Source organism: Leptidea sinapis, chromosome 12 (assembly GCF_905404315.1).
Source record: "Leptidea sinapis chromosome 12, ilLepSina1.1, whole genome shotgun sequence".
NCBI lineage: Eukaryota > Metazoa > Arthropoda > Insecta > Lepidoptera > Pieridae > Leptidea > Leptidea sinapis.
This window is the reverse complement of record NC_066276.1, coordinates 332,352-347,019: the sequence shown is the minus strand read 5'-3', so window position 1 is coordinate 347,019 and position 14,668 is coordinate 332,352. Positions and strand designations below refer to the sequence as shown.

Below are 14,668 nucleotides of genomic sequence, written 5' to 3'. Positions count from 1 at the left end.
TAAAAACAAATTAATAAACTTAAAAAGCCTCTGACTGAACAGATCTTGATCAGCAAATAGGGACAGACTGACAAACGTAAAACTTGTAGCAACCCCCTTTTTACCTAACTGCTACTCACATAAATTAAATTTGAAAACAATATATATCCTATAGATGAAGCCACATCCTGAGAGTTGACCAAGAGACAATATTTATCAAAGATACGTCACTCTAACGGTTGGCTCAGTGGAAAGAGCGCTCGCACGGAACGCGAATGATCGCGGGTTCGAGTCGCGGATCGTTCAATTATTTTGTTTACAAATTTAATTTATGTAATTAATCCCAGAAGTGAGTGTTATCACTTTTAAGCGTATTTTAAAAGTTTGGAGTAGCAGTTCAAAAAAATGTATTTTTTAACTGCTACGCCAATGATGTCACTGTCAAAATCGGGTTCTAAATTCAACATACGCAGCTTACTGAAAAAATGTTTACATTTCTGCTTATTGAGCAATCATATTTTAAACAAATGGAGAAATGTATAGATATGCCAGTCGAAGCTTATTATGGTGTAATTTGTGGCATGTGCCACATGGGCACGCCAACATGTCTATGGAAATTGAGCTATCTGTGACGCAGCGATTTAATAACGAAGCTCAGTCTAGACATATTGTATATTATCTAAGGTGCTGCCTTAGAATTTCTCGACTACTTGCAAATTCAATTTTTTATATAAAACACTTTTTAAAGGATTAAAACGCGTGCAATTGTAACTGTGTTTTTACATTAGATTTTGCGTAAAATGTACAATTTATTATTATTTTAGTTAACCCAACGTTTCGAGATCTTTCCAGATCACGGTTGAAATAAGCCGAGACACTATTTGTCATAGTTGTCATTATGATTAAGCTAAACTAAAATAATAATAATTACCTACACGCGTTTTAATCATTCAAAAAGTGTTATATTTAAATGAATAGCACTCGTTTTAATCAAAGAAAATACCATGTAATTTCTTGTCACATCACAGTCGGGATACATTTTCTCATGTATTTTTATCTTTCAAGTTTTCCGACATAAAACTCCCATGTCAAAGTCATCCAACTAGGGTATGTTCCGATATGCACTGCGAGCACTGCACAGTGCTATCAGTATAGAAAAATTCGTTCCGTTATGGACTGCTAGTATACTGCCGCAGTACCCTAGGGAAATATATGACGTCATAAATCGCCGCCATATTCTACTGTGAGCACTGGCGTTTTCGAGGTAAGGTACTCGCAGTACTTTGATCACGTGATCAGTCAAAACCACTCGAGAGCCTAAAGTTTTATTAACAATACCTACAGTTTAATCCAAAATATTTTTAATTGACCGTACTCCAACAACAGTATTTTTAATGAACTATAAAACTTTAATACAGTCATTTGAATGCTGCGTCAAAAAATGCGGCTGACAGTATACGGGATTGCGTTCCGTCTTAAATAGTTACTAATATAACTGGCTAAAAAGGAACGGCTTCACAGTATACTAAATTGACGTCACACTTTACAGTGGTTGCAGTGCATATCGGAACATACCCTTAAATTAAGCGCATAAGTTATTTTGAAATTTTGTGTAGAATCACTCTATTAATCTAACATTCTCTACGTCTTTAAATTGCCCAAACACCCTATAATTTTTGGGAATAATTATATCAATAAATAATTTATTGTTGGATCTTTATTTAATTCACATATTATACTCCAAATATAAAAAAGAAGTGAAGAATTATCTTCAAAAGGGCCATTGCGGTGTTCAGAGCATTATTCAAAATTCTACTTATCTATAATATCTACTTAGCTATAACGATTTTGATGAAGTTTAACACAGGTGGGAATCAGCGCAAAAAGCATACCTATCTATGTATTTAATAATTAAAAATAAAAGTTTAATGAATTTCTCTCAAGAATCTCTGTCATCATATAATATGATAGTATCTCCTATTTACCAATTGAATTCTAAGTTCTGGTTCAAGAGTTTAGTAACAATAAAAAGTATTTGATAATTTTATGATACTATACTGTCTAGAATAAAGTATAAAGGAGGTCTTTGCCTAGAGTATCAAGGAATGACTTGCTTTATGTGATAAGACTAAGTGCTGCCCGCGACGTCGCCTGCTTGGATTCTAAATATAAACAGCAAAAATACTATGCCTGGATCTAGTTCTAGCCTATCCTATATGCTGTCATGACTTGACTTGTTAATATTCATGCAAAATTTTAATTTAACCTATTCAGTAGTTTTGCGTTTTGCCTAAACATACAGAAAAATGGGCAAAATGAATGAATACAAAAAACTTCAAAGACCTTTTTTGGATTCAGAAAATATTCAATGTACAATTGTTACTTTACTACGATTTCATTATAATATGCAAATAATATCTACTTGATAAAAATTTCATATCATACGAGGTCTCTGATCCAAAAATAGCCGTTGATACTGGCAGGGTGAAATGAGCAAATAATAAAATATTTTAAACTTGAATGACGCACTAAATCTAAAATGTCTGACACGAATATTATAATACAGTAAATATTTTTTTTATATTTTAAGTTGTAAGAAACTATTAATTTTTCAGTGGATGTACAGATCTACGTAAACCCTTAATTTATCGAAATTACTGTGGACTGCCTACTTACACAACCTTCTAGTCGTTTTCAATGCTTTCTAGAAAATACGACATTATTGACTTTAACATTTACCGACAATTAAAGTGAGAAGCTGTTAATAATATCTACTTATTTTCTTCGAAAAGTACCTAATGTAATTCCTAAGAATATCATCTTATTAAGATTGATTTTGAAAACACCAAAAGACAATGGCAATTAGTCCCAACAATAAATTTGATGCAACACCAATTACTCTGAAGGCTACAGATTTAAATAGTGGCAGTAGGAATAAAACAAGATTTACAAAGTATTGTGCTTCAAGTAATGAGAGTGAGGCCAGTGTTATGAGCAATTATAGTATTAAAGAATTGAAAAACTCGGTTTCACCTTATCTGGCTAAGAATAGGATTACTGTAAAATCAAAAGTAACCGAGAAAAAAATAATACAGGAGCAATCTTCAGGCTTTGTATCATCGTTTCCTTTGGCTGTGTCTTTATATAAAGCAAATTCAGATGAAAAGGTCCCTAGGAGGTCTTATAAAAAACCAAAAAAAGCTATGCCTAAGGATATTTCAGAACCATTGCAAATATGTAATGTAAGTGATATGAACGAGTCAGATTATAATGAGTCAAGGAGTACCAGAAAACCGAGACCGAAAAAGCGAAAGGTAAATCAAAATAAAAACCTTACATTGCCTAATGAGAGTATTGAGATATATGGCAGAAATTCTAAATATTGTTCACAAATGAACATTCACTTGAAGGGGGATGGCAACTTTTCTAGAAAATCTCGGAGAAATAATATCACGATAAAAGATGATAAAGCACCAAGCAACGTATGGGCAATGCTCAGAAACATAAACAGGTTTCAGTTTATTCCATCGGCACCAGTATCTCTTGAAAGTTTAGTACCTATGAAAACCAGCAAGAATACAAAATCTAACAGGAATGCCAAGAAATGCAAAGACGCAAGGTAGGTACATCATATTGTACACCGTAAATTTTTATATTTTCAATTTTAGTTGCTATCTTATTAGCAGCTTACCAATATTTTTCTTTTAGATTAATAAAATCATGCCGAACAGAAGAATTTGCTTACATTTCAATTAGCAGTTATTCTGGTTCATCTAGTTGTGATCGAGTAACTGTCGTTGACAAACAAGACCATTATAATGATGAATACATAAAAGGAATTGAAAACGTAGAAATAACACAGAAGAGTTTAACTGATGATTTCAAACAAAGTATAAATCAGTTTGAAACAAGCAATGGAATAGAGCAAACTAAATATAAAACTAATCAAGAAACACCTTACCCTGAAAAAATCCGTTATGTTGCACATGAAAATCAAAAAGAATATGTGGATAGACCTCCAGTAGCAAAAAAAATAATTTTGAAAAATAATGATTGCTCTGACCATCTCGAACAAGGAGATACTGGAGATGTGGGTGATAAATCAGAATCAGACAACATAGGTATTTTCAAAGAGTTTTATAAAAAATAATAATATATTAATTAGACTACATTTCATTGAGATATAAATTTTTATTGATTGTCTATTTCAGTTAGTAAGAAACTTAGCAAAACTTCGGTAGCAGGTAGTAAAGATCGTAATTATGGATTAATAAATATGACTACAAATAGCAAACTTAACGTAATTCAGCCAAAAACAAGACACCCTCGCCTTGCTACCACAATGCCCGCTGCGAGAATATCACCAAAATTAACCCAAACTGATATTAAAAGAAAATTATGTAATCTGCGTTTTCCTATCGTGATCCTTGGAAATGATGAAATAAGTTCAAGGGTGGAAATTATTAATGATCAATATTCCCAATTTATGGGCTTAGATAATCAAATTTGGCCATACATGGTCAAATGGCTACCGCAGAAAGAGAACAGATCTGATGGAAAGCATATAGCGATAGAGCATAATGCAGTAAACAAACATAAAATTTCAGTAAATAATAGTGACTCTATTCATCAAAAAAGTTCACTGCATGAAGCATTTAAGACCGCCAATTATTCCTCAAAGAGAAATAACCCAAAGCATGTAACGTCTCATGTTGACGTAACCAACAAACCCAAATATGCTCAAACGCAACATGTTAAAGAAGTGCTTAATTCCTTCAATACAAAAGCACCCGACAAAACACGAACCATACGTGCTACTTCCGTTTATACTGTAAATGGTGGGAAAATATTTCAAAGATGGCCTCCAGGTGTGACCATTGAAACTCAGACTGACACTAAAAACTCGGAGACAAAATTTAATGTAAATCAAGAAAAAATTGCTACTATTAGTAAGAAAACTCCTATGTTATTTCAGTGGTCTAAAGTAAAGTGGGCTAGTGACCTTATTGAAAATGTGATCACTAAGATAAAAAATGGAACTTATTATGATCACGAGTTTCCACGGGAAAAAAGGATTATTGGTAGTATTTCACTAGTTATTATCGTAGTAAAGTATTATCGTAATTGAGATACTCGCTGCCCATGCCTTAATGCATTACTTATTCATATTTGCATACTATACTTAACCCTAAGGAATCAATGTCGTTAAATGCGGTTATTAATTTACCGATGACATGGCAGACAGTGAGTGTTTGATTTACCGTCAAGAGTCGATAGTCATTTTTAAATTGGGAATGATAGCTTATTTTGATTATTTTTAGATATGCAGAATAAGTCTACGCAGACTGAAACAAAAATCAAAGTTGACAACAATAATTATATCACACCTTTGCATGAAACGAAGGTATATTTTGAAGATGACCTCAAAACTATCCCAGGTTTTGATTGTGACGTTGCCGTTATTGCTGGTGGCCTAGAAGTAGAAACAATTAATAAACAGCAAATAGCGGTTAGAAATTGTGTGGCTAACATTGTGGTACAGTTTGACGTCAAATTGCCCTTCAACATTGTTCCCAAGACTTCTTTAATAAAAGAATCTAGTATGTCTCTCATTCCTCTCTTAGACAGAGAGAGTAAGACGAAAGTATTCAAGTATAAAGCTTCCTTAACTAATAACATATTACCAGCTGAGTTATGTAGAATATTCCCAAATATCCTACGAAATATATTTAAAACAAATATGTTTCCTCATCTACCGAAAATAACCAATTCAGCTGCATATGATGTCGTTGCATCAGAACCGTATCCAGACACATGTGAATTTTCTGTATTAAATAACACTTTGTCTTCGATAGCAGTGAGGATAGTAAATGGTAGATTTTCAAATGTTCTGCCTAAGCAAACGAGGCACATTATTGAAAGAAAGAATTTTTTTGCGCATAAGAAGACAGAGCTCTTGGTGAACTATAAGTTACAATCACCCATTTTGCTTGATGTACTATCATTATACCATGTAAACATAAATTATATCCGAGATTCGCTTAAAATATTTGCATTTCCCAAACCTTCTAATGTACTTATACTTGATCAAGTAAAAAGCCAAGCAAGCAATAATAAATGCAGAGCTCTTGTACCATATTGTACAGCCGCATCATATCAAGATTATATAGCTGAAAATTTAACCGCTGCATTCGGTACTCAAGACACAGATGTTAAGTTGATTTCAATTAAGCCGGCACAGAGGAATGGCTTATTTGATATGATTAAATGGTTTGATATAAAGCTATTTGGCAATAAGATAAATTCCGGAGATCATTATATAAACAAAAACGTTTTTCATGAAAATGGAGTACTTGATTTGAATAAAAATGTATTCAATAATCCGAAAACTAATAAGACACGGCATGCAATAGCATTTGGAAATAAACAGAATAATAAAGGTTCTACCAGCTATAATAAAGTGGAAGAGCATGAAACCATCAAAATGCTCAAGCCAAAAAATTTTAATATACACCGAAAGCAGGGTTGTGTAAAATTTTGCAGAAAATGTAAATCGACGACATGCATTACCCGTTATAAAAGTGTATCCTTGAAGAAAATAGCTAATCTTGATGAATTTTTCCAAGCAATCGGGCTTGCAAAGGATTTATCATGTATTATAAACGGAAATGTAGAAAAAAATATACTCTCTGCTATAATAGAGGTGTGTTAAGCTGGTTTATATTATCTCTTAATCGTCATAATGAGTGATTTGTATCATAGCCACAATGACGTTCTATACACATATAAGGACATATCATTCGCAGTCAGATACCGGGACGGCAAAAGTATGCTTAAAGACATTGTAAGCACACCTAACCTCCTTGGTCGTATGTCAAATGTCACTGTTCGAATCGGGTTCTAAATTCAACATGCGTAACGTGTACTCAATATATTATGTTTTACTTTGCTGTTTATTGAGCAATAATATTTTAAACAACTGGAGTAAATACGGCAATGAATAAATATTGTATTCGAAGCTTCATCATCGTCATATCATCCGGACGTCCTCTGCTAGACAAAGGTATCCTCCAAAGATCTCTACCACGATCGGTCTTGCGCTACCTTTATTCAACGTATTCCGGCGATCTTGTCCAGATCATCGGTCCATCTTGTGGGGCGTCTACCAACACTGCGTCTTCCGGTACGTTGTCGCCATTTGAGGACTTTACTGTCACAACGGCCATCTGTCCGTTGAACTATGTGGCCTGCTCACTGCCACTTCGGTTTCGCAATCATTTAGGCTATGTCGATGATTTTGGTTTTCCTATGGATCTCCTCATTTCTGACTCAATTACGCAGGGAAACTCTGAGCATAGCCCTCTCCATTGCAATCTGAGCGACCATCAGGCCCATAGTAAGTGATCACTCTGCATACGGTAAGTCATCACTGGCAACACATACTGGTTGAAAACCGTTCGTTTTCAGACACTGGTTTTTGGGACCAGAAGATTTTACGGAGCATCCTGAACGGAACCCATCCGCGTTCGATTCGACGAGTGATCTGTTTCGTGAAATGGTCTAAACCCCTTTCTTCGTGTGATTTATGGCATGTTCCATATTTCGGCTTTGTTTATATTCGACGCGATTTGTCCATATGTATAGAATGTCATCGCATAGCCAGTCTAAATAGTATCTAACCACACCAACAGACTAGCAAGCAATAATTTGAAAAAATATACTTAGTTGACGATACAATTGTAATAGTCTTAATTACATTTAAATTTTAAAGTTACAACTGATAGTTATAGTAAATTCGAATTTCTAGATGAAAGCGTGGTTAACTGAGATTAGTCCGAGACAGGCGTTACTAATTTTCTTATTGGCTAATAAGAAGGAAACGCCCATCACTGCCCGTCATCGTAATGTAATAATTCAAGGAATAGCTTCAAATAGAATAACCCAAGCCTCCGATTTGGATATGGAGCTGGAAGTGATTGAGAGGGAGAGCTTGAGCAACTTAAATCTGGTTGGTTAAAAATTATGTAATAGTATATCGGCTATCCAAAATAAAAACCTTGTGACATTTTTGGAACGGGTGTTATTGCGTTTCTTACTGCTTGCTTCACCCTAATAGGCCACATACTAGGCTAGCAAAACTAATGTATCGTTACTGCATTAAATATTATGCCAGATGTTGGACTTAAAGCGTCATTCAAAAGTTATATTCAGATAATTTGAAACAAAATCGCATAAAACTTAATTGAAATATACTCCGAAATCTACGCGGACAAAGTCGCGGACGTCAGCTTATATCATTATATTTATGACAATAACTGATGAGACGAGCAGGACGTTCAGCCGATCGTAATTGATACGCCCTGCCGATTAGTGCCGCTCAGGATACTTGAAAAATCCAAAAATTCCGAGCGGCACTACAATTGCGCTCGTCACCTTGAGACATAACATGTTAAGTCTCATTTCCAGTAATTTCACTAGTTACGTCGCTCTTCAGATCGAAACACAATAATGCTTAGGTACACATTGCTGCTTCACGACAGAAAAAGGAGTGGTACCCATAATCTAGCCGGCATCCTGTGCAACGGAACCGAAGAGCAGGAATAATAATATATAATACCTTTCTATTCCGATCTTATTTTTGTTAGGAATGCACAGAGGGCCCATGTATTTTAATTACACTTACCTAGGTTTTGTTTTGACTAAAAAATGGCACTAAAATTATTTTATTTTGATTTTTTAACAGTGTGAGGGAAGAACATATTTACCTAAAAATAATGAAGATGTTTTGTTGGAAGAATTATGTTGGATTGCAAAGTCAACGGTAGGTAATAATAATAACTCCTGCACACGTTAAATTTGAATTGAATGATCAAATTCAAATCGACAAGGAAGAGATGGTTGCAGTGAATCTTGCATTGCATTCACTGTATAGTGAATTATTATATATATTGATATATTGCTATCACCGTCACGATCGCAAGATCTTATCTTTCAATAGTTATGTTATTAGTTATAGTCCAATGCTATCTGTCGATAGGTTATTGAAATGTATGTAAGCGTAAAGGATAGATTTGTCTACCTTTTGTAAAATTAACTAAGGATAGATAGAATCTATTGTTATTGTAACCGATTTTTATTGACAAGTCCTAAGCACTCAATCATGCTTAGCATTAGCTCCTTACTCTTTGACTAAATATAAAATTGGTCACGCATTAACATGTCGTTTATATTGTAAGTATGGCTTTACAGCCACTCCGGTTGGTACGAGCGAGTAATATGTAAAGCACGTTTAAATGGGTACACTTTGTGCTTAAGACTGTAAACATAAAAATAAATTATAGAATTAACATTCATTTTAGTGATTGAACGCAAAAACGTAATTACTGAAGACTTTTTGACATCTTTTTAATTGCTGCCTATGATAATTTGTATATAAATAAAATTAAGTGACTGTTAACTGGCTAGTTTCTTCGTGCCCGTATATTGGTTCGAAATGCGAATAGAAGTCTTCTCATAAAGAAGAAGCGGAAGAAAGCCGGGTGATGCAGTTTATTCAAAATCATGGTACGACGTGATAGAAAATTCCTCGAGTGCTGTAGTGAAACGCCACACGTCCTGTTGGTGAAGATGATAATTAAATTTGTAGCGAGTCTTGATAGCAGTTGGAATTGGGCGACAGAGATCAGATCAAATAGCGCTTCGGAACACTAGTACCCGTGATTAATGGATCCCTTATAATTCCTGCAGCTGTGTTGCACGTGGTCGTATAGTTCGAGCTGAGACCCGTGTGCACTGACCAGAGATAAGAGCAATACTCCATAATTAGTGGCCGGGTCTGAGCTTGATAGAGCGCTCATGTGGGCCGGTCGGAAGTATTTGCCTTGCTCTATTTATGACCTGGGTTAACTAGGTATAGGTTTAGTCCAATAGAATGCGTAATTGGCAATTGCTCGAGAGAAACCCAGTATTTCGATACTAGGCGAGGTATTAGTGTTATCAGAGATAATGACGCTGACGCAACAAATGGAGTTGAATAGCTCATGGTAAAAGACAGTGTAAGGCGTTGGTCAACTGTTAATGTTTACCAAGAGCCGACGGTTAGTTATGCCAGTTCTGACTCCGCTGTAGTCAGACGGTATCTAATAAGTTTACTTTTATTCATCTACAGTATGGTATGGATTGAAGCAAGTGCATAATCAATGCCGAGGATTTTTTTTTCTAACTTGTAACCTTAGTAGATCCGATTTCATTTTTTCAGGCAGCAGAAAATCATCGCATATTTGACCAGTCTTCAATAGAATTACTGAGATCTCTGCTTCAAAAACGAAGAAAGTTGAACCCAACTTATCTCAGAGTTATGGCAAAATATGCAGGCTTGGGTTTGCTCAAAGCCAAGTAACATCTGCCATACATGTTCCAATAATTTATAAATTTTGTAGTGTCTTTTCCTATTGTTATATTATACTGGTTTTGTATAGTTTAAATTAAAGTTTACATATTGATTCTTCTTTTCATTTAAAATAAAACCACAATATTTTAGGGATAGGGTTTATTTATAAAGTCTATTCACTTTTGCGCACTCGTGCTTGAGCTCTTGGAGTCCCGAATTGAAGCTGAACGCCTACGTTTAAGTTCTTCTTGGCGGCGGACCTGCAAACAATAATAAATTAGTTATATTTAATCCTAACATTTTTTATTATTGGATAGTGCTGTCTTGCGGGCTTGTTCATGTCGAAATAATGACAAAGCACGCGTTTCGCGTGTGTCTTAAGTTCAACTTAATGGGGTTGATAGACCAAATTTTTTTTATTTTACTTAATGGCTACTACAACTTCCTATACAACTTGAAACTGTTTCAATGTTATTTTAATGATTACTGATCTAAAAAGGCCCTAAAACTTATTTAAAAATCGAAAGTCGAAGTATTCAGCTATTCTGGTGGATGAAACTTAACACTAAAAGTAATTAATAAATACAGTCCGTTATTTTAGAATTAAAAAAAAAATGTTTATATATTAATGTGATAACAAAAATTCCAATAAAAACAGCAAAACAATCACAATTTTATTCTTAAATCACTAGTTACAACTACGACTCTGATACCACTTTCAACAATATTGTCAATATTCTTAAGCAGAATTTAAATACTTCTTTCAAAATTATAACTAACTCTAAAAGTGTAGTTAGGCCACCCCAGTTCTCATGGCCTAGTATACTAGGCCTTATGTATAATATATAGGTAGTATAGTAGGCCTAATCTCATTTTGGTAATAAAAATAGTGGTTTTAATTAAACTGTACTTCAAATTATAACACAACAGTAACAATTAAAAAGCCTTAAAAGCTAGGATCCACTAAGCTGCTATAATTTTTTATTGAAGTAGGCATTAATTTTGCCGAAATCCATAATTATTCAAACATTTTGAGTTTTCTTGAGTGTTAGTTCGGCCAATATGTTTCTTGAGTGTTGTCTTTAACCAATCTGACAACCAGTAAGTCTCATGTCAGAGTTTGGCGACTCAACATCTCCTGAGTCAAAACATGTGTTGAATTGTTTGACAACAAATATTGGCGGAACTAACACTCAATAAAAGTAGAAAATTTTGAATGCTCTAATGTTGCTGATTTAATACCTTTGTTTACACTGAAAGCATACAAAGGGGTAAGACACAGCCCTTTACTATTACAGCTGAATATGATTACTACAAATAGATTGTAGTTATATGATACTAGCTGTTATAGGATTGTTTTCACATAGCAAGGTCTTTATATCAAATGCAACAAGTCAAATCAATCTCTTTATTTGAATATACAAGGTTTGCTTTTTTATCATAAGCTCTGATATTAACAAATAGACATACCTTTGATTCCTTCTTTCTTTGAGCCAGCAGTTTGGCATAATCAGCTTCAGCAGCCTTACGTTTGACCACACGTTTCTTCTTGAGTGCCAAGCGATGGCGTCTGCGCTGTAGTACCACAGGGGTCACTAGCCGTTGGATCTTGGGGGCCTAAAATTTTATTTAAACATGTTAACATTTTATTGTACTATGGATATGTTAAGAATACATATTATAACTGGTATTTAATGTTTAGCCCACTGTAAAAGGAGACAGATCTTTTATCTGAATCTTCTGCTCGGAGCTAGTATGCTTTATCCTGTTTCATTTTTGTTATGTACAAAGCAATATAGCACTTAATACATGGTCGTTACAGGATTATCATAGAAATTTGGTACAGGGTTATTATAAATCATGAAGGCATTGACTCAAAGGACAGCAAAGAAGTAAATATATTGAATATAAGTAAATATATGAATATATTGAATATAAGTAAATATATGAATATATTGAGAAGTAATCATCAATGAATGTTTTCGTGATAGCCAAGTATATAGATTTTTCTATAATTTCTGTCTGATAGAAAAAAAAAATATTAGATATGAATTCCACTAATTGGATTGTGGTGGGGTTGATGGGATGACAATATAAGACAGGTAGCAGGAACAACCTTGGAGGAGCCACAGAAAGGCAGGAATGGAGAAGACTGGATGAGGCCTTTGCCAACTGGACCATGCAGAAATGGAGATTAACAAATAATAAAGTGTCAAATTAAAAAGCTATTAATAATAAATAGACATGAAATATTTACCTTGTATCTTGGTTTTGCATTTTCCTTTCCTTCTTTTGCTGGCAGTAGCCTTTTGACAACATAACGACGGACATCATCTTGTTTAGTCAAATTGAAGAGTTTACGGATCTTGGATGCTCTCTTTGGCCCAAGACGACGTGGCACTTGCCCATCAGTAAGTCCAGGAATTTCCTATACAAAATGCTTTGATAGAAGATTATATAATATTTATTGGATGTTTATGGAAAAACAAGAAATGTTTGAAAATTTATATAATACATATTATTTTTATGCATATATGTAAAAAGAATATATTTTAATAAATTATCCTTGGCCACAACATACCAAAGTTTATTCATTTTTGAATTTTATATATATATGTTTCTTTGATACTTTATAAAGTTGGCAACACTCTGGTGTTAAGAGAGAGTATGAGCTGTGGTGATCACATACCATCAGGTGACCCTTATGCTCGTTTGTCCTCCTCTTCCATACAAATATAAATCATTTAATTCACCAGATCTCAATAAGTTTAATTAATAGTGAACTCCAATTCAGCATGTTGATGTAAATTAATAATTAAGTTTACTTGTATACTAGGTTTAAGTTGCAGAATAAATGATTTCTTTCTTTCTTTCTAATAATTAAAATAAGCAAAGTATGATGTAAAATAGATGTGCAGCGACAGTCTCCTAAGATCATTTTGATAATATATCTTTCTTTATCCAGAATCAATAGTAGCAGCAGAAAAACTAACTTAATGTGCCATATTTGACTTGATCAGTATCTCTGCCAAACAGTGGTGCACTTCTAATTAAAGAAACATGAAACATTCCTTTGTAAGTCTCAAGGTGCCTTATCATGCAATTTGGGTCTTAGCACTTAATACATTAGTGACATAAATAATTTTATATGTATTATAATCTGTTTGTATTTAACTGAAAAATCAAATGCCTAAAAATTAGACATAGAAAAGTTTATCAGCTATCATTTACTATGCCCTGCCGCATATAATTACCTAGATTTGAAGATCTAGGAAACAGTAAGAACAGGGATTTAGATTCACATACAAATGGATTCATTAGTACATACCTGAGCACCTTTTCGGACAATAACTAGAGCCAGTACAGAGAGATTAGCATCAACAATGCATCCACGTACTGATTTACGTTTCCTCTCACCATCTCGACGAGGCCTGTAGCATGAATGACCCTTAGACATCAACAGGCGCACACGGCCTAAAAGTGACAATAAAATATTTTTTTTAAAAGAATTTGGTAAAAATTAGTATATATAGGCAGTTAGAGCTAACTTAATTGATTTGCCTGAGTTATAAATTCATTTAAATTGGGTATATTATATTTAAGCGAGATTGTAAATATTACTGTAAATTCCTTTTGCTGCCTGAGGATAGGCTAACATAAACTTACTGTTGGTCAGGACACCCTGTTTCATGGGAAATCCCTGCTTGTCATTACCACCGGCGATACGAAGAATGTATCCCTTCCATTCATCACCTAGCTGATCCGCTTCCACCTCAGCGCCCATGCGCTTTTCATAGAAGATACGGAGCTTATGCTCATCAACAACTTCAAATAACTTTTGACATCCCGTTGCCGGGAATGAAACGTTCAGCTAAAAACAAAACATTGTAGGTTAAATTACCTACATAAAATAACATACTTTGTGACTATAGTATAGATTTTATTATATCAAAGCTGAAGAGCAATTTTCACAATAACACCATCCACTATCAAAATTTACGGCATGAGCTACGTTCTCAACAGTTTTATATCTAACTATATCCGAAGTATCACTGTACGTTACTTGATATGAAATGGGATATTTGATTATAATGATTAATAATACATCACATCAGGCTTTATTTTCGTAAAATAATTTATAAGAAATAAATATTTCATAATAACCTTCATGACTGCGACTACCTGCGATCACAAACAGCCATGAAAAAGAACTTTTAGGGAGATCTGTCAAGTGTCATTTGTCAAACTATAAAAATTACGGCACAATTTTTTTTTTTAGATTTTATGACCTGGCACCGA

At 34.1% G+C, this 14,668-nt stretch overlaps 2 protein-coding genes across 3 annotated transcripts; one reads left to right on the top strand and one right to left on the bottom strand.

Moving 5' to 3' along the window:
- Positions 1 to 2,524: 2,524 nt before the first annotated feature.
- On the top strand, positions 2,525 to 10,481 carry LOC126967289 (uncharacterized). Of its 2 annotated transcripts, XM_050811762.1 has the most exons (7): positions 2,525 to 3,598; positions 3,688 to 4,100; positions 4,191 to 5,060; positions 5,301 to 6,682; positions 7,787 to 7,987; positions 8,723 to 8,800; positions 10,238 to 10,481. In XM_050811762.1, the coding sequence occupies exons 1-7, from the start codon at positions 2,835 to 2,837 to the stop codon at positions 10,376 to 10,378; spliced, it is 3,849 nt and encodes a 1,282-aa protein (XP_050667719.1). In that variant the 5' UTR covers positions 2,525 to 2,834; the 3' UTR covers positions 10,379 to 10,481. The 2 variants fall into 2 exon arrangements, with proteins under 2 accessions (XP_050667719.1, XP_050667720.1); XM_050811763.1 differs by lacking the exon at positions 8,723 to 8,800.
- A 30-nt stretch (positions 10,482 to 10,511) lies between these two features.
- Positions 10,512 to 14,668, bottom strand: LOC126967291 (40S ribosomal protein S6). The gene is made up of 6 exons (XM_050811764.1): positions 14,534 to 14,668; positions 14,036 to 14,240; positions 13,698 to 13,843; positions 12,627 to 12,797; positions 11,840 to 11,986; positions 10,512 to 10,629 (listed from the first exon to the last, which is right to left on the bottom strand). The coding sequence occupies exons 1-6, from the start codon at positions 14,537 to 14,539 to the stop codon at positions 10,546 to 10,548; spliced, it is 759 nt and encodes a 252-aa protein (XP_050667721.1). The 5' UTR covers positions 14,540 to 14,668; the 3' UTR covers positions 10,512 to 10,545.